Here is a 22,040-nt window from a genome sequence, read left to right on the forward strand (position 1 = left end):
TGGTATAGATTGTCTAGATGGTATAGCAGGCCCAGATGGTCCAGATGGTATAGATGGTATAGGAGGTCCAGATGGTCTAGATGGTCTAGATGGTATAGCAGGTCCAGAGGGTGTAGATGGTATAGATGGTCCAGATGGCATAGATGGTCCTGATGGTCTAGATGGTTTAGATGGTATAACAGGTCCAGATGGTATAAAGGTCCAGATGGTATAGATTGTCTAGATGGTATAGCAGGTCCAGATGGTATAGATTGTCTAGATGGTATAGCAGGTCCAGATGGTATAGATGGTCCAGATGGTATAGATGGTCCAGATGGTATAGCAGGTCCAGATTGTATAGATTGTCTAGATGGTATAGCAGGTCCAGATCGAATAGATGGTCTAGATGGTATAGCAGGTCCCGATGGTATAGATTGTCTAGATGGTATAGCAGGTCCAGATGGTATAGATGGTCCAGATGGCAAAGCAGGTCCAGATGGTCCAGATGGTATAGATGGTATAGCAGGTATAGATGGTTTAGATTGTATAGATGGTATAGCAGGTCCAGATGGTGTAGATGGTACAGATGGTATAGCAGGTCCAGATGGTATAGATGGTAAGCAGGTCCAGATGGTATAGATTATATAGATGGTATACCAGGTCCAGATGGTATAGATGGTATAGCAGGTCCAGATGGTATAGATTATATAGATGGTATACCAGGTCCAGATGGTATAGATGGTATAGCAGGTCCAGATGGTATAGCTTATATAGATGGTATACCAGGTCCAGATGGTATAGATGGTATAGATGGTATAGCAGGTCTAGTGTTGTTGTTGTTGTTGTTTATCTCACCAGGTTCCAGTGACAGGGCTGATGTTGTTGTTGTTGTTTATCTCACCAGGTTCCAGTGACAGGGCTAATGTTGTTGTTTTTTATCCCAGGTTCCAGTGACAGGGCTAGTGTTGTTGTTGTTTATATCACCAGGTTCCAGTGACAGGGCTAATGCTGTTGTTTATCCCAGGTTCCAGTGACAGGGCTGATGTTGTTGTTTTTATCTCACCAGGTTCCAGTGACAGGGCTGATGTTGTTGTTGTTTATCTCACCAGGTTCCAGTGACAGGGCTAATGTTGTTGTTGTTTATCTCACCAGGTTCCAGTGACAGGGCTAATGCTGTTGTTTATCCCAGGTTCCAGTGACAGGGCTGATGTTGTTGTTGTTTATCTCACCAGGTTCCAGTGACAGGGCTGATGTTGTTGTTGTTTATCTCACCAGGTTCCATTGACAGGGCTGATGTTGTTGTTGTTTATCTCACCAGGTTCCAGTGACAGGGCTAATGTTGTTGTTTATCTCACCAGGTTCCAGTTTATATCACCAGGTTCCAGTGACAGGGCTAATGTTGTTGTTTATCTCACCAGGTTCCAGTGACAGGGCTGATGTTGTTGTTGTTTATCTCACCAGGTTCCAGTGACAGGGCTAATGTTGTTGTTGTTTATCTCACCAGGTTCCAGTGACAGGGCTAATGTTGTTGTTTTTATCCCAGGTTCCAGTGACAGGGCTAGTGTTGTTGTTGTTTATCTCACCAGGTTTCAGTGACAGGGCTAATGTTGTTGTTGTTTATCTCACCAGGTTCCAGTGACAGGGCTGATGTTGTTGTTGTTTATCTCACCAGGTTCCAGTGACAGGGCTAATGTTGTTGTTGTTTATCTCACCAGGTTCCAGTGACAGGGCTAATGTTGTTGTTTTTTATCCCAGGTTCCAGTGACAGGGCTAGTGTTGTTGTTGTTTATCTCACCAGGTTTCAGTGACAGGGCTAATGTTGTTGTTGTTTATCTCACCAGGTTCCAGTGACAGGGCTAGTGTTGTTGTTGTTGTTGTTTATTTCACCAGGTTCCAGTGACAGGGCTAATGTTGTTGTTGTTTATATCACCAGGTTCCAGTGACAGGGCTAATGTTGTTGTTTTTTATCCCAGGTTCCAGTGACAGGGCTAGTGTTGTTGTTGTTTATATCACCAGGTTCCAGTGACAGGGCTAATGGTGTTGTTGTTTATCTCACCAGGTTCCAGTGACAGGGCTAGTGTTGTTGTTGTTTATATCACCAGGTTCCAGTGACAGGGCTAATGTTGTTGTTGTTGTTTATCTCACCAGGTTTCAGTGACAGGGCTAATGTTGTTGTTTTTTATCCCAGGTTCCAGTGACAGGGCTAGTGTTGTTGTTGTTGTTTATATCACCAGGTTCCAGTGACAGGGCTAATGGTGTTGTTGTTTATATCACCAGGTTCCAGTGACAGGGCTAATGTTGTTGTTGTTTATCTCACCAGGTTCCAGTGACAGGGCTAATGTTGTTGTTGTTGTTGTTTATATCACCAGGTTCCAGTGACAGGGCTAGTGTTGTTGTTGTTTATATCTCCAGGTTCCAGTGACAGGGCTAGTGTTGTTGTTGTTGTTGTTGTTTATCTCACCAGGTTCCAGTGACAGGGCTAATGTTGTTGTTGTTTATCTCACCAGGTTCCAGTGACAGGGCTAATGTTGTTGTTGTTTTTATATCACCAGGTTCCAGTGACAGGGCTAGTGTTGTTGTTGTTTTTATATCACCAGGTTCCAGTGACAGGGCTAATGTTGTTGTTGTTTATATCTCCAGGTTCCAGTGACAGGGCTAGTGTTGTTGTTGTTGTTGTTGTTTATCTCACCAGGTTCCAGTGACAGGGCTAATGTTGTTGTTGTTTATCTCACCAGGTTCCAGTGACAGGGCTAATGTTGTTGTTGTTTATCTCACCAGGTTCCAGTGACAGGGCTAATGTTGTTGTTGTTTTGTTTATTTATCTCACCAGGTTCCAGTGACAGGGCTAATGTTGTTGTTGTTTATCTCACCAGGTTCCAGTGACAGGGCTAGTGTTGTTGTTTATCTCACCAGGTTCCAGTGACAGGGCTAATGTTGTTGTTGTTTATCTCACCAGGTTCCAGTGACAGGGCTAATGTTGTTGTTGTTTATCTCACCAGGTTCCAGTGACAGGGCTAATGTTGTTGTTGTTTATATCACCAGGTTCCAGTGACAGGTTCCAGTGATGTTGTTGTTGTTTATCTCACCAGGTTCCAGTGACAGGGCTAATGTTGTTGTTTATGTTGTTGTTGTTTATCCCAGGTTCCAGTGACAGGGCTAATGTTGTTGTTGTTTATCTCACCAGGTTCCAGTGACAGGGCTAGTGTTGTTGTTGTTTATCTCACCAGGTTCCAGTGACAGGGCTTGTTGTTTATCCCAGGTTCCAGTGACAGGGCTAGTGTTGTTGTTGTTTATATCACCAGGTTCCAGTGACAGGGCAAACGTTGTTGTTGTTGTTTATCCCAGGTTCCAGTGACAGTGCTAATGTTGTTGTTGTTTATCTCACCAGGTTCCATTGACAGGGCTGATGTTGTTGTTGTTTATATCACCAGGTTCCAGTGACAGGGCTAATGTTGTTGTTGTTTATCTCACCAGGTACCAGTGACAGGGCTAATGTTGTTGTTGTTTATCTCACCAGGTTCCATTGACAGGGCTGATGTTGTTGTTGTTTATCTCACCAGGTTCCAGTGACAGGGCTAATGTTGTTGTTGTTTATCTCACCAGGTTCCAGTGACAGGGCTAATGTTGTTGTTTATCTCACCAGGTTCCAGTGACCAGTTGATCTCACCAGGTTCCAGTGACAGGGCTAATGTTGTTGTTGTTTATCTCACCAGGTTCCATTGACAGGGCTGATGTTGTTGTTGTTTATATCACCAGGTTCCAGTGACAGGGCTAATGTTGTTGTTGTTTATCCCAGGTTCCAGTGACAGGGCTAATGTTGTTGTTGTTGTTTATATCACCAGGTTCCAGTGACAGGGCTAGTGTTGTTGTTGTTTATATCACCAGGTTCCAGTGACAGGGCTAATGTTGTTGTTTATCCCAGGTTCCAGTGACAGGGCTAGTGTTGTTGTTGTTTATATCACCAGGTTCCAGTGACAGGGCTAATGTTGTTGTTTATCCCAGGTTCCAGTGACAGGGCTAATGTTGTTGTTGTTGTTGTTTATATCACCAGGTTCCAGTGACAGGGCTAATGTTGTTGTTGTTTATCTCACCAGGTTCCAGTGACAGGGTTGATGTTGTTGTTGTTTATCTCACCAGGTTCCAGTGACAGGGCTAGTGTTGTTGTTGTTTATATCACCAGGTTCCAGTGACAGGGCTAATGTTGTTGTTGTTTATATCACCAGGTTCCAGTGACAGGGCAAACGTTGTTGTTGTTGTTTATCCCAGGTTCCAGTGACAGTGCTAATGTTGTTGTTGTTTATCTCACCAGGTTCCATTGACAGGGCTGATGTTGTTGTTGTTTATATCACCAGGTTCCAGTGACAGGGCTAATGTTGTTGTTGTTTATCTCACCAGGTACCAGTGACAGGGCTAATGTTGTTGTTGTTGTTTATCTCACCAGGTTCCATTGACAGGGCTGATGTTGTTGTTGTTTATCTCACCAGGTTCCAGTGACAGGGCTAATGTTGTTGTTGTTTATCTCACCAGGTTCCAGTGACAGGGCTAATGTTGTTGTTTATCTCACCAGGTACCAGTGACAGGGCTAATGTTGTTGTTGTTGTTTATCTCACCAGGTTCCATTGACAGGGCTGATGTTGTTGTTGTTTATCTCACCAGGTTCCAGTGACAGGGCTAATGTTGTTGTTGTTTATCTCACCAGGTTCCAGTGACAGGGCTAATGTTGTTGTTGTTGTTTATCTCACCAGGTTCCAGTGACAGGGCTAATGTTGTTGTTTATCTCACCAGGTTCCAGTGACAGGGCTAATGTTGTTGTTGTTTATCTCACCAGGTTCCATTGACAGGGCTGATGTTGTTGTTGTTTATCTCACCAGGTTCCATTGACAGGGCTGATGTTGTTGTTGTTTATCTCACCAGGTTCCAGTGACAGGGCTAATGTTGTTGTTGTTTATCTCACCAGGTTCCAGTGACAGGGCTAATGTTGTTGTTGTTTATCTCACCAGGTTCCACTGACAGGGCTGATGTTGTTGTTGTTTATCTCACCAGGTACCAGTGACAGGGCTAATGTTGTTGTTTATCTCACCAGGTACCAGTGACAGGGCTAATGTTGTTGTTGTTTATCTCACCAGGTTCCAGTGACAGTGCTAATGTTGTTGTTGTTTATCTCACCAGGTTCCATTGACAGGGCTAATGTTGTTGTTGTTTATCTCACCAGGTTCCAGTGACAGGGCTAATGTTGTTGTTGTTTAACTCACCAGGTTCCAGTGACAGGGCTAATGTTGTTGTTGTTTAACTCACCAGGTTCCAGTGACAGGGCTAATGTTGTTGTTGTTTAACTCACCAGGTTCCAGTGACATAGCTAATGGTGTTGTTGTTTATCTCACCAGGTTCCAGTGACAGGGCTAATGTTGTTGTTGTTTATCTCACCAGGTTCCAGTGACAGGGCTAACGTGGAGATCGTGATTCTGATTGGGACAGGCGTCTTCGCTGTGTTCTTCTGTGCTCTACTCATCCTCATCTTCTGCAACGTCAAACGGGTCAGAACACACACACCCTGTGAACTCCCTATAGGCTCTCTCTGTTCTAAGAGATCATGGATCTCCTCCAATCAGAGTGACTGTGAACTCTGACCTCACCTCTGTAACATCCCCCTCAGCACTTTAGTCACATGGCGAAAGGAGGCAAGGTGCAAATACCCCAAGTCTCTATGTGAAATATCAAAGTCAGTATGTCTACGATCTAACAGAGATGTTTGGTTCAACACGTATGGCTAACAGATGTTTGGTTCAACACGTATGGCTAACAGATGTTTGGTTCAACACTTATGGCTAACAGAGATGTTTGGTTCAACACGTATGGCTAACAGATGTTTGGTTCAACATGTATGGCTAACAGAGATGTTTGGTTCAACACGTATGGCTAACAGAGATGTTTGGTTCAACGCGTATGGCTAACAGAGATGTTTGGTTCAACACGTATGGCTAACAGAGATGTTTGGTTCAACACGTATGGCTAACAGAGATGTTTGGTTCAACACGTATGGCTAACAGAGATGTTTGGTTCAACACGTATGGCTAACAGAGATGTTTGGTTCAACACGTATGGCTAACAGAGATGTTTGGTTCAACATGTATGGCTAACAGAGATGTTTGGTTCAACACGTATGGCTAACAGAGATGTTTGGTTCAACACGTATGGCTAACAGAGATGTTTGGTTCAACACGTATGGCTAACAGAGATGTTTGGTTCAACACGTATGGCTAACAGAGATGTTTGGTTCAACATGTATGGCTAACAGAGATGTTTGGTTCAACATGTATGGCTAACAGAGATGTTTGGTTCAACACGTATGGCTAACAGAGATGTTTGGTTCAACATGTATGGCTAACAGAGATGTTTGGTTCAACATGTATGGCTAACAGATGTTTGGTTCAACGCGTATGGCTAACAGAGATGTTTGGTTCAACACGTATGGCTAACAGAGATGTTTGGTTCAACACGTAAAACAGAGATGTTTGGTTCAACATGTATGGCTAACAGATGTTTGGTTCAACACGTATGGCTAACAGATGTTTGGTTCAACACGTATGACTAACAGAGATGTTTGGTTCAACACGTATGGCTAACAGAGATGTTTGGTTCAACATGTATGGCTAACAGATGTTTGGTTCAACACGTATGGCTAACAGAGATGTTTGGTTCAACACGTATGGTAACAGAGATGTTTGGTTCAGGGACGTATGGCTAACAGATGTTTGGTTCAACACGTATGGCTAACATGTTTGGTTCAACACGTATGGCTAACAGATGTTTGGTTCAACACGTATGGCTAACAGATGTTTGGTTCAACACGTATGGCTAACAGAGATGTTTGGTTCAACACGTATGAACAGATGTTTGGTTCAACACTTATGGCTAACAGAGATGTTTGGTTCAACATGTTTGGTTCAACATGTATGGCTAACAGAGATGTTTGGTTCAACACGTATGGCTAATAGAGATGTTTGGTTCAACACGTATGGCTAATAGAGATGTTTGGTTCAACACGTATGGCTAATAGAGATGTTTGGTTCAACATGTATGGCTAACAGATGTTTGGTTCAACACGTATGGCAAACAGAGATGTTCAACATCAATGTGGCCATGTTTCACTGAGCCTCTTCACTCTCTCTCTCCAGGTGAACCCAGCAGACATAAAGACAGGCTATCTGTCCATCATAATGGACCCAGGGGAGGTTCCTCTGATAGAGTTTGAATAGATAGATAGATGGGAGATAGATAGATAGATAGATAGATAGATAGATAGGGATGGAGGGATAGATAGATAGATAGATATTTTTAACCCACCCCTTTGAATCAGATAGATAGATAGATAGATAGACATCCATGGATAGATAGGGAACAGTGGGTTAATAGCTAGGGGCAGAATAAAGATTTTTAGTCATAGATAGATAGATAGATAGATAGATAGATAACCACTAGATAGATAGCCAGATAGATAGATAGATAGATAGATAGATAGATAGATAGATAGATAGATAGATAGATAGATAGATAGATAGATAGATAGATAGATAGATGGATGGAGGGAGCATATGGAGGAATGAAAAAATAAACTAACTGAAGAATGAGTGAGTTAGCAAAAATAATCAACCAAACTAATGAATGTTACATTCTGGTTTCCTCTGTTCTTGTTGAATGGGTCTGGAGACCAGACTGCTACTGATGATGATGAAGGTTTGGGTCAGTGGTAATGATGATGGTGTTTGATGCTCTGTAACACACACAGTCCCAAGGGGTAGTGTCTGGGTCCCGTCCAGAGTGATGGATGACAAACCCTTTGGACATTGGAATTATTGTTACATTCTAACTTTTTGATTTATACATTTACATTTGCCTCATTAAATTGTACTCGTCACATGCGTTGAATACAACAGGTGTAGGTAGACCTTATTAAAGTGAAATGATTACTGACAAGCCCTTAACCAACAATGCAGTTAAAGTAACAACAATAACGAGGCTATATACAGCTGGTACTGGTACAGTGTGCGGGGGTACAGGTTAGGCGAGGTCATTTGTACATGTAGGTAGGGGTGAAGTTACTCTGCAGAGATAATTAACAGAGAGAGCAGATGTTGCAGTCTGGAGGGACATTAGGATCAGTGAACCAGACCAGCAGATAAATCAAAATGTCTTTACTTTTAGAAGTAGAAACACATCTGGTTTCTCTAATTCTCCCCCCTCTCTCTCTCCCCTCTCTCCCCCTCCCTCTCTCCCTCTCTCCCTCTCTCCCCCTCTTTCCCTCTCTATATCTCTCTCCCCCTCTCTTTCCCTCTCTATATCTCTCTCCCCCTCTCTCTCTCTCTCTCTCTCTCTCTCTCTCTGTCTCTCTCTCTCTCCCCCTCTCTCTCCCTCTCCCCCCTCTCTCCCTCTCTCTCCCCCCTCTCTCTCCCCCCTCTCTCTCCCCTCTCTATATCTCTCTCCCCTCTCCCTCCTCTCTCTCCCCCTCTCTCTCCCTCTCTCTCTCTCTCTCCCTCTCTCTCTCTCTCTCCCTCTCTCTCCCCCCTCTCTCTCCCTCTCTCTCCCTCTCTCTCCCTCTCTCTCCCCTCTCTCCCTCTCTCTCCTCTCCCTCTCTATCCCCCCCTCTCTCCCCTCTCTCTCTCTCCTCTCTCTCCCCCTCTCTCTCCCTCTCTATATCTCTCTCCCCCTCTCTCTCTCTCTCCTCTCTCCCCCTCTCTCTCCCTCTCTATATCTCCCCCTCTCTCTCCCTCTCTCTCCCTCTCTATATCTCCCCCTCTCTCTCCCTCTCTCTCCCTCTCTCCCCCTCTCTCCCCTCTCTATATCTCCCCCTCTCTCTCCCTCTCTCCCTCTCTATATCTCCCCCTCTCTCTCCCCCTCTCTCTCCCTCTCTCCCCCTCTCTCCCCTCTCTATATCTCCCCCTCTCTCTCTCTCCCCTCTCTCCCCCTCTCTCCCCTCTCTATATCTCCCCCTCTCTTTCCCTCTCTCTCTCTCCCTCTCTCTCCCCCCTCTCTCTCTCTCTCCCTCTCTATATCTCCCCCTCTCTCCCTCTCTCCCCCTCTCTATATCTCTCTCCCCCTCTTCCCCTCCTCTCTCTCCCCTCTCTCTCTCTCCCCCTCTCTTCCTCTCTCTCTCTCTCTCTCTCTCTCTCTCTCTCTCTCTCTCTCTCAGGGAAGGTGTTGGGTCATGGAGCGTTTGGGAAGGTCATCGAGGCCTCCATCTTTGGAGTCAGCAAGAAGAGCAGCCTGGACACTGTGGCGGTGAAGATGTTGAAAGGTGTGTGTGTTTGTGTGTGTGTGTGTGTGTGTGTGCCTGCCTGAGTGTGTGTGTGTGTGTCCTGACCTCGTCTCTCCCTGTCTTCTGTTCCAGAGGGAGCGTGTGCCAGTGATCACAAGGCTCTGATGTCAGAGCTGAAGATCCTGATCCACATTGGGAACCATCTTAACGTGGTCAACCTCCTGGGGGCATGCACCAAACCCAGCGGCCCCCTCATGGTGGTGGTGGAGTACTGCAAGTATGGGAACCTGTCCAACTACCTGAGAGCCAAGAGAGAGTTCTTCCTACCTTACAGGGTAAGAGCTGACCTCTAACCCCTAACCTCTAACCTGTCCAACTACCTGAGAGCCAAGAGAGAGTTCTTCCTACCTTACAGGATAAGACCTAATGCTAACCCTTAACCCCTAACCTGTCCAAATACCTGAGAGCCAAGAGGGAGATCTTACAGGGTAAACTTTGTGAAAGTCTGACGTTGGTTTCCGGATACAGATTAAGCCTAGCTCTGTTGTAAAAAAAGAAATCATTCTCCATGGAGATTCACCATTGATAGTGATTCTTAGTCCAAGACTAGACTTCATCTGTGTCGAGGAAACCAGTCCTGAGTCTTTAGTTTTCAGAGGCATTTAGTTAGTTACTGACTCGTGGTGTGTTTAGCAAAAGCTTTTCTGGGTATTGGGCTGTAACATACAGTATTTCAGGGCTTGTTCGGGATCAGTATTCGGCCCCCTTGAACTTTGCGACCTTTTGCCACATTTCAGGCTTCAAACATAAAGATATAAAACTGTATTTTTTTGTGAAGAATCAACAACAAGTGGGACACAATCATGAAGTGGAACGACATTTATTGGATATTTCAAACTTTTTTAACAAATCAAAAACTGAAAAATTGGGCGTGCAAAATTATTCATCCCCTTTACTTTCCGTGCAGCAAACTCTCTCCAGAAGTTCAGTGAGGATCTCTGAATGATCCAATGTTGACCTAAATGACTAATGATGATAAATACAATCCACCTGTGTGTAATCAAGTCTCCGTATAAATGCACCTGCACTGTGATAGTCTCAGAGGTCCGTTAAAAGCGCAGAGAGCATCATGAAGAACAAGGAACACACCAGGCAGATCCGAGATACTGTTGTGAAGAAGTTTAAAGGCGGATTTGGATACAAAAAGATTTCCCAAGCTTTAAACATCCCAAGGAGCACTGTGCAAGCGATAATATTGAAATGGAAGGAGTATCAGACCACTGCAAATCTACCAAGACCTGGCCGTCCCTCTAAACTTTCAGCTCATACAAGGAGAAGACTGATCAGAGATGCAGCCAAGAGGCCCATGATCACTCTGGATGAACTGCAGAGATCTACAGCTGAGGTGGGAGACTCTGTCCATGGGACAACAATCAGTCGTATATTGCACAAATCTGGCCTTTATGGAAGAGTGGCAAGAAGAAAGCCATTTCTTAAAGATATCCATAAAAAGTGTTGTTTAAAGTTTGCCACAAGCCACCTGGGAGACACACCACACATGTGGAAGAAGGTGCTCTGGTCAGATGAAACCAAAATTGAACTTTTTGGCAACAATGCAAAACGTTATGTTTGGCGTAAAAGCAACACAGCTCATCACCCTGAACACACCATCCCCACTGTCAAACATGGTGGTGGCAGCATCATGGTTTGGGCCTGCTTTTCTTCAGCAGGGACAGGGAAGATGGTTAAAATTGATGGGAAGATGGATGGAGCCAAATACAGGACCATTCTGGAAGAAAACCTGATGGAGTCTGCAAAAGACCTGAGACTGGGACGGAGATTTGTCTTCCAACAAGACAATGATCCAAAACATAAAGCAAAATCTACAATGGAATGGTTCAAAAATAAACATATCCAGGTGTTAGAATGGCCAAGTCAAAGACCAGACCTGAATCCAATCGAGAATCTGTGGAAAGAACTGAAAACTGCTGTTCACAAATGCTCTCCATCCAACCTCACTGAGCTCGAGCTGTTTTGCAAGGAGGAATGGGAAAAATTTCAGTCTCTCGATGTGCAAAACTGATAGAGACATACCCCAAGCGACTTACAGCTGTAATCGCAGCAAAAGGTGGCGCTACAAAGTATTAACTTAAGGGGGCTGAATAATTTTGCACGCCCAATTTTTCAGTTTTTGATTTGTTAAAAAAGTTTGAAATATCCAATAAATGTCGTTCCACTTCATGATTGTGTCCCACTTGTTGTTGATTCTTCACAAAAAAATACAGTTTTATATCTTTATGTTTGAAGCCTGAAATGTGGCAAAAGGTTGCAAAGTTCAAGGGGGCCGAATACTTTCGCAAGGCACTGTATATATATATATATATATGATTGACAATCAATCATAGAGGTGTATGGAAAGTGATGGTGAGTGTTGGGGACTGTTCTGTTGCAGAGCTGGTGAAAAGGGTCCATTATAACACTCTCTTCTTATAACACGATGGCTGTTGGAATAGACTAAGTCCCCGGGTCTCAATCCAATCGCGCTTTGTCCGCATTGCATGTTTTTAAAGACAATGTCCCTGAGACCACATTAATGGGAAACGCTGCATATGTCGTCCTAATCGGAAATTACATTTAAATAGAGCAAAGTTACTGATTAAATCCTGGCCAATGTGTAGATGGTAACCTACATGATGTACCTGTGTGTTCCTCAGGACCGCTCCCCTAAGACTCAGAGCCAGGTGAGACGCATGATAGAGGCGGGACAAGTGGAGCAGAGAGCCCGCCTCCCACCTTCCACATCCTCCTCCTCTATTGGCAGCCCCCAGAGTCAGTCATCCAGCAAGTCCAATCAGAAGAGCCCCTCTCCTGCTGTGGAAAAGAGTGAGTAGTGTGAATTGCAGTATTGGCCAAATCCTAACTTCAGACTGACATAAATAATGCATTAATGTCAATGGGATTTGGGGATTTTAAGTGCTGAAAGGTCAGTCTTGACCTTTTGACTGAAGAGCTCCATCTGAGCCTCAAGATTGTAGAATCAAAACAAGTTATACCTGAGTTAAATCCTTTCCCTCCCTCCCTCCCTCCCTCCCTCCCTCCCTCCCTCCCTCCCTCCCTCCCTCCCTCCCTCCCTCCCTCCCTCCCTCCCTCCCCCCCCTCCCTCCCTCCCTCCCTCCCTCCCTCCCTCCAGTGGAGGACCTATGGAAGACTCCTCTCACTATAGAAGATCTGATCTGCTATAGTTTCCAGGTGGCCAGAGGAATGGAGTTCCTGGCCTCGCGAATGGTATCTCCCCAGCAACCACACACCCATCAATCTTTTTTTTTATCACCCTAAAAACCCATCGCCCCAGAAGATTTAATCCTGAAAACCCATCACCCCAAAAGATTTAATCCTAAAAACCCATCACCCCAAAATATTTAATCCTAAAAACCCATCGCCCCAAAAGATTTCATCCTAAAAACCCATCGCCCCAAAAGATTTCATCCTAAAAACCCATCGCCCCAGAAGATTTCATCCTAAAAACCCATCGCCCCAAAAGATTTAATCCTAAAAACCCATTGCCCCAAAAGATTTAATCCTAAAAACCCATCGCCCCAAAAGATTTAATCCTAAAAGCCCATCGGCCCAGAAGATTTCTCCCTAAAAGCCCATCGCCCCAGAAACCACACACAGATTATAGAGAACAAGCTGTGTAATATGTAATAATACATACTGTACCGGGCCAGTTTCCCAGAACCACACATGGTGTGGTATAAAGCTCTGGACTAAAGTAGTGCACTACACCATATTGATCTCCCTAAAAACCACAGAGATTCTAGAGACCAGTCTGACAGGGGGTGTGAAGAATAGGAGGGGGAGGAGGAGGAAGAGGAAGAAGAGGAGGAGGTGTAATGCAAATAGATTATCCAATAATACCACATCCTGGGCTTGTTTTCCAGACACAGATTAAAGCCTAAAAAACATGTTACGGAGTGCAACTGAGACTTCTTTCTTATTAACAAGGACTGTAGGTGCTGCTACTGGTTTCTCTTACTACCTCTTTTGCTAGCATAGGGTGTCAATCAAATATATTTATAAAGCCCTTTTTATATCAATCAATGTCACAAAGAGCTGTACAGAAACCCAGCCTAAAACCCCAAACAGCAAGCAATGCAGGTGTAGAAGCACGGTGGCTAGGAAAAACTCCCTAGAAAGGCAGGAACCTAGGAAGAAACCTAGAGAGGAACCAGGCTATGTGGGGTGGCCAGTCCTCTTCTAGCTGTGCCGGGTGGAGATTATAACAGAACATGGCCAAGATGTTCAAATGTTCATAGATGACCAGCAGGGTCAAATAATAATAATCACAGTGGTTGTAGAGTGTGCAACAGGTCAGCACCTCAGGAGTAAATATCAGTTGTCTTTTCATAGCCGATCATTCAGAGTTAGAGAGTTAGAGACAGCAGGTACAGTAGAGAGAGAGATTCAAAAACAGCAGGTCCGGGACAAGGTAGCACGTCCGGTGAACAGGTTAGGGTTCCATAGCCGCAGGCAGAACAGTTGAAACTGGAGCAACAGAACAGTTGAAACTGGAGCAGCAGAACAGTTGAAACTGGAGCAGCAGCACGACCAGATAGACTGGGGACAGCAAGGAGTCATCAGGCCAGGTAGTCCTGAGGCATGGTCCCAGGGCTCAGGTCCTCCAAGAGAAGAGAGCGAGAAAGAGAGAGACAGAGAGCGAGCGAGAGAAATAGAGAGAGCATACTTAAATTCACACAGGACACCAGATAAGACAGGAGAAATATTCCAGATATAACAGACTGACCCTAGACCCCCGACACATAAACTACTGTAGCATAAATACTGGAGGCTGAGACAGGAGGGGTCGGGAGACACTGTGGCCCCATCCGAGGACACCCCTGGACAGGGCCAAACAGGAAGGATATAACCCCACCCACTTTGCCAAAGCACAGCCCCCACACCACTAGAGGGATATCTTCAACCACCAACTTACCATCCTGAGACAAGGCTGAGTATAGCCCACAAAGATCTCCACCACGGCACAACCCAAGGGGGGGCGCCAACCCAGACAGGATGATCACATCAGTGACTCAACCCACTCAGGTGACGCACCCCTCCCAGGGACGGTATGAGAGAGCCCCAGTAAGCCAGTGACTCAGCCCCTGTAATAGGGTTAGAGGCAGAGAATCCCAGTGGAGAGAGGGGAACCGGCCATGCAGAGACAGCAAGGGTGGTTCGTTGCTCCAGTGGCTTGCTGTCCACCTTCGCACCCCTGGGCCAGACTACACTCAATCATTGGACCTACTGAAGAGATGAGTCTTCAGTAAAGAGTTCAAGGTCTGCATCTCTCACATGGATCGGCAGACCATTCCATAAAAATGTTGCTTTATAGAAGCCCAGCCTCCAGCTGTTTGCTTAAAAATTCTAGGGACAGTAAGAAGGCCTGCGTCTTGTGACCGTAGCGTACGTGTAGGTATGTACGGCAGGACCAGATCGGTACGATAGGTAGGAGCAAGCCCATGTAATGCTTTGTAGGTTAGCAGTAAAACCTTGAAATCAGGCCCTTGGCGTCAGACCGAGGCTCTGCATCTGTCCTCGTGCTCCTAGACCTTTGTGCTGCTTTTGATACCATTGATCACCACATTCTTCTGGAGAGATTGGAAACCTAAATTGGTCTACACGGACACATTCTGGCCTGGTTTAGATCTTATCTGTCGGAAAGATATCAGTTTGTCTCTGTGAATGGTTTGTCCTCTGACAAATCAACTGTGTTCCTCAAGGCCCTGTTTTAGAACCACTATTGTTTTCACGATGTATTTTACCTCTTGGTGATGTCATTCGGAAACATAATGTTAACTTTCACTGCTATGCGGATGACACACAGCTGTACATCTCAATGAAACACGGTGAAGCCCCAAGTGGATGGCAGCAAATGTTTTACTTTTAAACTCATACAAAACAGAGATGCTTGTTCTAGGCCCCAAGAACCAAAGAGATCTGCTGTTGAATCTTGATGGTTGATGGTTGTACAGTCGTCTCAAATAGAACTGTGAAGGACCTTGGCGTTACTCTGGACCCTGATCTCTCTTTTGAAGAACAAATCAAGACTGTTTCAAGGACAGCTTTTTTTCCATCTTCGTAACATTACAAAAATCAGAAACCTTCTGTCCAAAAATGATGCAGAAAAGTTAATCCATGCTTTTGCCACTTCTAGATTAGACTTCTGCAATGCTCTACTTTCCGGCTACCCGGATAAAGCACTAAATAAACTTTAGTTAGCGCTAAACACGGCTACTAAAATCTTGACTAGGACCCAAAACATTTGATCATATTACTCCAGTGCTAGCCTCCCTACACTGGCCTCCTGTTAAGGCAAGGGCTGATATCAAGGTTTTACTGCTAACCTACAAAGCATTACATGGGCTTGCTCCTACCTATCTTTCCAATTTGGTCCTGCTGTACATACCTACACGTACGCTACGGTCACAAGACGCAGTTGTGGGCATTCTCTGCGCATATGGCCTCCCTTTCCACAGTGAAGACAGATGGGGACGGCCTTGGCCAACCCAGCTTAGCTGCTTCTGAAAACGACCATGTCCCCCTTATTCATGGAACATTCTTGGGTTGTTGGGGATGGGTTGCTGCTCCTTCAGCATTAGTTCCTCCCGTAATGACTTCCTATGATTTAGGATCTCTGTGTGTCTGTTTCTTCAACTGAGCAGCAGCGTCTTGTAGGGTTCTTCAACAGTCACTCGCCTGGCCTTCACTCTGTAGAGGGGTTCTTCTACTTGCCTGGCCAAGCCTTCACTCTGTAGAGAGGGTTCTTCTACAGTCACTCGCCTGGCCAGGCCTTCACTCTGTAGAGGGGGTTCTTCTACAGTCACTCGCCTGGCCAGGCCTTCACTCTGTAGAGGGGGTTCTTCTACAGCCACTCACCTGGCCAGGCCTTCACTCTGTAGAGGGGGTTCTTCTACTCACCTGGCCAAGCCTTCACTCTGTAGAGGGGGTTCTTCTACTCACCTGGCCAAGCCTTCACTCTGTAGAGGGGTTCTTCTACAGTCACTCGCCTGGCCAGGCCTTCACTCTGTAGAGGGGTTCTTCTACAGCCACTCACCTGTACTCACCTGGCCTTCACTCTGTAGAGGGGTTCTTCTACTCACCTGGCCAAGCCTTCACTCTGTAGAGGGGGTTCTTCTACTCACCTGGCCAAGCCTTCACTCTGTAGAGGGGTTCTTCTACTCACCTGGCCAAGCCTTCACTCTGTTTTTCTACTCACCTGGCCAAGCCTTCACTCTGTAGGGGGTTCTTCTACTCACCTGGCCAAGCCTTCACTCTGTAGAGGTGGTTCTTCTACTCACCTGGCCAAGCCTTCACTCTGTAGAGGTGGTTTTTCTCACCTGGCCAAGCCTTCACTCTGTAGAGGTGGTTTTTCTACTCACCTGGCCAAGCCTTCACTCTGTAGAGGGGGTTTTCTACTCACCTGGCCAAGCCTTCACTCTGTAGAGGGGTTCTTCTACTCACCTGGCCAAGCCTTCACTCTGTAGAGGTGGTTCTTCTACTCACCTGGCCAAGCCTTCACTCTGTAGAGGGGGTCCTTCTACTCACCTGGCCAAGCCTTCACTCTGTAGAGGTGGTTCTTCTACTCACCTGGCCAAGCCTTCACTCTGTAGAGGTGGTTTTTCTACTCACCTGGCCAAGCCTTCACTCTGTAGAGGTGGTTTTTCTACTCACCTGGCCAAGCCTTCACTCTGTAGAGGGGGTCCTTCTACTCACCTGGCCAAGCCTTCACTCTGTAGAGGTGGTTCTTCTACTCACCTGGCCAAGCCTTCACTCTGTAGAGGTGGTTCTTCTACTCACCTGGCCAAGCCTTCACTCTGTAGAGGTGGTTCTTCTACTCACCTGGCCAAGCCTTCACTCTGTAGAGGTGGTTCTTCTACTCACCTGGCCAAGCCTTCACTCTGTAGAGGGGTCCTTCTACTCACCTGGCCAAGCCTTCACTCTGTAGAGGTGGTTTTTCTACTCACCTGGCCAAGCCTTCACTCTGTAGAGGTGGTTCTTCTACTCACCTGGCCAAGCCTTCACTCTGTAGAGGTGGTTCTTCTACTCACCTGGCCAAGCCTTCACTCTGTAGAGGTGGTTCTTCTACTCACCTGGCCAAGCCTTCACTCTGTAGAGGTGGTTTTTCTACTCACCTGGCCAAGCCTTCACTCTGTACGTTCCCCTCTTCACTTTCCAGCTGCTTTACGTCCTGTAAAAGTCAGTAAAAATACATTCTTGACGTATCTGGCGTGGGAGGTATTTTTTATAGCGCCTGGTTGCCAATCCATGATCACCTGGCCGGGCAATGTGTCTACCTTGCTGGCTGAACTTGCTGTAATCACCAGAGGAAGGCCCCCCACCTGTTCTCTGACAGCCTGTTTATGGAAAAACGTAATTCACAGGTTAGCCGGTGATGCTCGCCATATAGTTCTTGATGTTTAACTAAGATTTTATCAGTTGTATCTGTGTCTTTAAAATGTAATAACTGTATCTGGTGTTTGGCCTCTCCTTCTAGCAAGGTCTGTGCTCGGAGCAGGGCAGGGAGGCCTTGTGCTCGGAGCAGGGCAGGGAGGCCTTGTGCTCGGAGCAGGGCAGGGAGGCCTTGTGCTCGGAGCAGGGCAGGGAGGCCTTGTGCTCGGAGCAGGGCAGGGAGGCCTTGTGCTCGGAGCAGGGCAGGGGCAGGGAGGCCTTGTGCTCGGAGCAGGGCAGGGAGGCCTTGTGCTCGGAGCAGGGCAGGGAGGCCTTGTGCTCGGAGCAGGGCAGGGAGGCCTTGTGCTCGGAGCAGGGCAGGGAGGCCTTGTGCTCGGAGCAGGGCAGGGAGGCCTTGTGCTCGGAGCAGGGCAGGGAGGCCTTGTGCTCGGGAGCAGGGCTTGTGTTTTTTTTTAACCACTTCTTACGTACCGCCCTATAGTGTTTAAAAGAGTGCTAGGACCTCTGTATGAAGGAAGACTAAAATCTATATAAAAGAGGACTAACGTTGTATGGATAATCTGGTGTAGTTTACTGCCTGTGACATCACAGTATAATGGATAATCTGCTGTAGTTTACTGCCGGTGACATCACAATATAATTGATAATCTGCTGTAGTTTACTGCCGGTGACATCACAATATAATTGATAATCTGCTGTAGTTTACTGCCTGTGACATCACAATATAATGGATAATCTGGTGTAGTTTACTGCACTACTAACTGGTAGAAATGGAGGTAAATAGATAAACAGCTTTGTTATAAAACATGGTTCACGCTTGATGGGAAAAATAAGGAAGTCTCTGTCACACTCCGCCACACTCTCCCATGCTTGATGGGTTGTCGACTACAAACTCCTCAATAATCTAATAGCAATAAACAGAAATAGTCTCTGTTGCAGTCCGCGACACATGCTCAACAGAGAACCCATGAATAGCCTAAATCTGGGATCCAGCCCAGTGGGCGTGTCAAGACCAGAGACGAAAATGGAACCACAATGAGATGTAGGCACACATCTAGAGATGACAGCTCCTCCCTCCCCTGTGGTGTGACAATAAAGCTCCACCCTCCCACTACGTTGTGATAGTAAAGCTCCGCCCTCCCACTACATTGTGACAGTGAAGCTCCTCCCTCCCACTATGTTGTGATAGTAAAGCTCCTCCCTCCCACTATGTCGTGATAGTAAAGTGTCTCCCTCCACTATGTCATGACATCAAAGATCCTCCATCCCACTATATCATGACAGTAAAGCTCCTCCCTCCACTATGTCATGACATCAAAGATCCTCCATCCCACTATGTCATGACATCAAAGATCATCCATCCCACTATGTCGTGATAGTAAAGCTCCTCCCTCCCATATGTCATGACAGTAAAGCTCCTCCCTCCCATATGTTGTGATAGTAAAGCTCCTCCCTCTGTCATGACAGTAAAGCTCCTCCCTCCCCTGTGATGTGATAGTAAAGCTCCTCCCTCTATGTCGTGACAGTAAAGCTCCTCCCTCCCATATGTTGTGATAGTAAAGCTCCTCCCTCTATGTCGTGATAGTAAAGCTCCTCCCTCTATGTCGTGACAGTAAAGCTCCTCCCTCCCATATGTTGTGATAGTAAAGCTCCTCCCTCCCACTGTATCTCAGGTAGTAAGGAGCTCAGTATGTTGGAGAAGTTACATCGGTGTGTGTGTGTGTGTGTGTGTGTGTGTTTCGGCAGTGTATCCACAGGGACCTTGCAGCGAGGAACATCCTGCTGTCAGAGAACAACGTGGTGAAGATCTGCGACTTCGGCCTGGCTAGAGACATCTACAAAGACCCCGACTACGTCAGGAAAGGCAACGTAAGAGACACACCTCAGGGGGAAAAACTTGGGGTAGTTACATCAGGGCCAACGGCAAACTCGGGGTAGTTACATCAGGTAATTCTAACGTCTGTTACCAGAGGAGCTTTAGAACCGTTCAAATCTCTGTCACCGGAGGATCAGTATGTCTAGGTTGTCATCCACTAGAGTCGTAGAACCTAAAAGGTGCTATCTAGAACCTAAAAGGGTTCATCGGCTGTCTCCATAGGAGAACCCTTTGAAAAAAAAAACAATCCTGGTAGAACCTATTTGGTTTCCAGGTAGAAAGAAAACTGTTGGGTTCCATGTAGAACCCTTTCCATAGACGGTTTTACATGGAACACAAAAGGGTTCTACTGTGGGGTCGGCCGAAGGATCCTTCTGGAACCCTTTATTCTAAGAGTGTGTTGCTGAATAAATTCTCTATCTCTCTCTCTGTCTCCGTCTCTGTCTCTCTTCTCTGTCTATCTCTCCCTCTCTCTCTCTCCCTCTCTCTCTCTCTCCCTCTCTTTCCGTCCGTCCCTCTCTCCCTCTCTCTCTCTCTCCCTCTCTCTCCATCCGTCCCTCCCCCCTCTCTCTCTCCCCCTCTCTCTTCCTCTCTCCCCCCGCTCTCTCTCTGCAGGCCCGTCTGCCACTGAAGTGGATGGCTCCAGAGAGTATCTTTGACAAGGTCTACACCAGCCAGTCTGACGTCTGGTCCTTTGGTGTTCTACTCTGGGAGATCTTCTCTCTGGGTGAGACATTTAGGTCTTTTAGCAGTGAGAGACACTGTTCTTGCCTCGGTTAGCCATCCATCCTGACAGACACACCTTATCTCTGATAACACCAGTGTTCCTCTCCTCAGGTGCATCTCCGTACCCAGGTGTCCAGATCGATGAGGACTTCTGTAAACGACTGAAAGATGGAACTAGGATGAGAGCTCCTGAAACAGCATCTCCTGAGATGTGAGTCAACACAGATCCTAGAATAATTCACAAGATATATGTAGTTTTATGTGAGTCAACACAGATCCTAGAATAATTCACAAGATATATGTAGTTATATCAACACAGATCCTAGAATAATTCACAAGAAATCAACACAGATCCTAGAATAATTCACAAGATATATGTAGTTATATGTGAGTCACTCACTCCTTACCTACCTTGCATACATTTCATGCAAACCCGAGCACACAATATGCTTAGTAATGTAAGGTACTGTGTGCTCTGTGCGCTGTAGTGGATAGAACTAATAGTGGCTGTGTGGAGTGCACTCTAACACTCTTTGGCCCTACTGTGTGTCTCTGTTGCCCTCTGCTGGTAGTTATGGGGTCCTGCTGGCCTGTAGGACATCACTGCTGGCCTGTAGGACATCTCTGCTGGCCTGTAGGACATCTCTGCTGGCCTGTAGGATATACCTGCTGGCCTGTAGGATATCTCTGCTGGCCTGTAGGACATCTCTGCTGGCATGTAGGATATCTCTGCTGGTAGTTATGGGATCCATCTGGCCTGTAGGATATCTCTGCTGGCCTGTAGGACATCTCTGCTGGCCTGTAGGATATCTCTGCTGGCCTGTAGGATATCTCTGCTGGCCTGTAGGACATCTCTGCTGGCCTGTAGGACATCCCTGCTGGCCTGTAGGATATCTCTGCTGGTAGTTATGGGATCCTGCTGGCCTGTAGGATATCTCTGCTGGCCTGTAGGATAGCTCTGCTGGCCTGTAGGATAGCTCTGCTGGCCTGTAGGACATCTCTACTGGCCTGTAGGATATCACTGCTGGCCTGTAGGATATCTCTGCTGGCCTGTAGGACATCTCTGCTGGCCTGTAGGACATCCCTGCTGGCCTGTAGGATATCTCTGCTGGTAGTTATGGGATCCTGCTGGCCTGTAGGATTTCTCTGCTGGCCTGTAGGATATCTCTGCTGGCCTGTAGGACATCTCTGCTGGCCTGTAGGATATCTCTGCTGGTAGTTATGGGATCCATCTGGCCTGTAGGATATCTCTGCTGGCCTGTAGGACATTTGCTGTAACATGTGTCTGTGTGTCTCTCTTAATAGCTATGGTATAATGCTGGCCTGCTGGCAGGGCGAGCCCCGAGAGAGACCTCCCTTCCAAGCCCTGGTAGATATCCTGGGAGACCTACTACAGGACGACAGCCTACCAGTAAGACACAGAGGTTTTACCCAATCTAGTCATGTCTGTCAACACTGAAGTCATCGTGGCCATTTCTGGAAGAATGGGGGTCACATACAGAAATGGAACGAGGCCAATGTGACTGACAGCCGTGGTATATCAGACATTATAAACTGGGTGGTTCGAGCCCTGAATGCTGACTGGCTGACAGCCGTGGTATATCAGACATTATAAACTGGGTGGTTCAAGCTCTGAATGCTGATTGACTGACAGCCGAGGTATATCAGACATTATAAACTGGGTGGTTCGAGCCCTGAATGCTGATTGGCTGACAGCCGTGGTATATCAGACATTAT

The 22,040-nt window shown here is 46.4% G+C and overlaps 1 protein-coding gene across 1 annotated transcript in view; it reads left to right on the plus strand.

The window, feature by feature from the left end:
• Positions 1–22,040, plus strand: part of LOC112238407 (vascular endothelial growth factor receptor 3-like) — a 192,023-nt gene that overhangs the window by 164,429 nt on the left and 5,554 nt on the right. The window contains exons 17-26 of the mRNA XM_042326337.1: positions 5,407–5,513; positions 7,155–7,229; positions 9,160–9,271; positions 9,365–9,567; positions 11,947–12,115; positions 12,423–12,517; positions 19,448–19,570; positions 20,193–20,304; positions 20,415–20,514; positions 21,609–21,714. Of these exons, the coding sequence (XP_042182271.1) occupies positions 5,407–5,513; positions 7,155–7,229; positions 9,160–9,271; positions 9,365–9,567; positions 11,947–12,115; positions 12,423–12,517; positions 19,448–19,570; positions 20,193–20,304; positions 20,415–20,514; positions 21,609–21,714 (1,202 nt within the window). The remainder of the gene's footprint in view (positions 1–5,406; positions 5,514–7,154; positions 7,230–9,159; positions 9,272–9,364; positions 9,568–11,946; positions 12,116–12,422; positions 12,518–19,447; positions 19,571–20,192; positions 20,305–20,414; positions 20,515–21,608; positions 21,715–22,040) is intronic.

This window comes from Oncorhynchus tshawytscha, linkage group LG08 (assembly GCF_018296145.1).
Source record: "Oncorhynchus tshawytscha isolate Ot180627B linkage group LG08, Otsh_v2.0, whole genome shotgun sequence".
Taxonomy (NCBI): domain Eukaryota; kingdom Metazoa; phylum Chordata; class Actinopteri; order Salmoniformes; family Salmonidae; genus Oncorhynchus; species Oncorhynchus tshawytscha.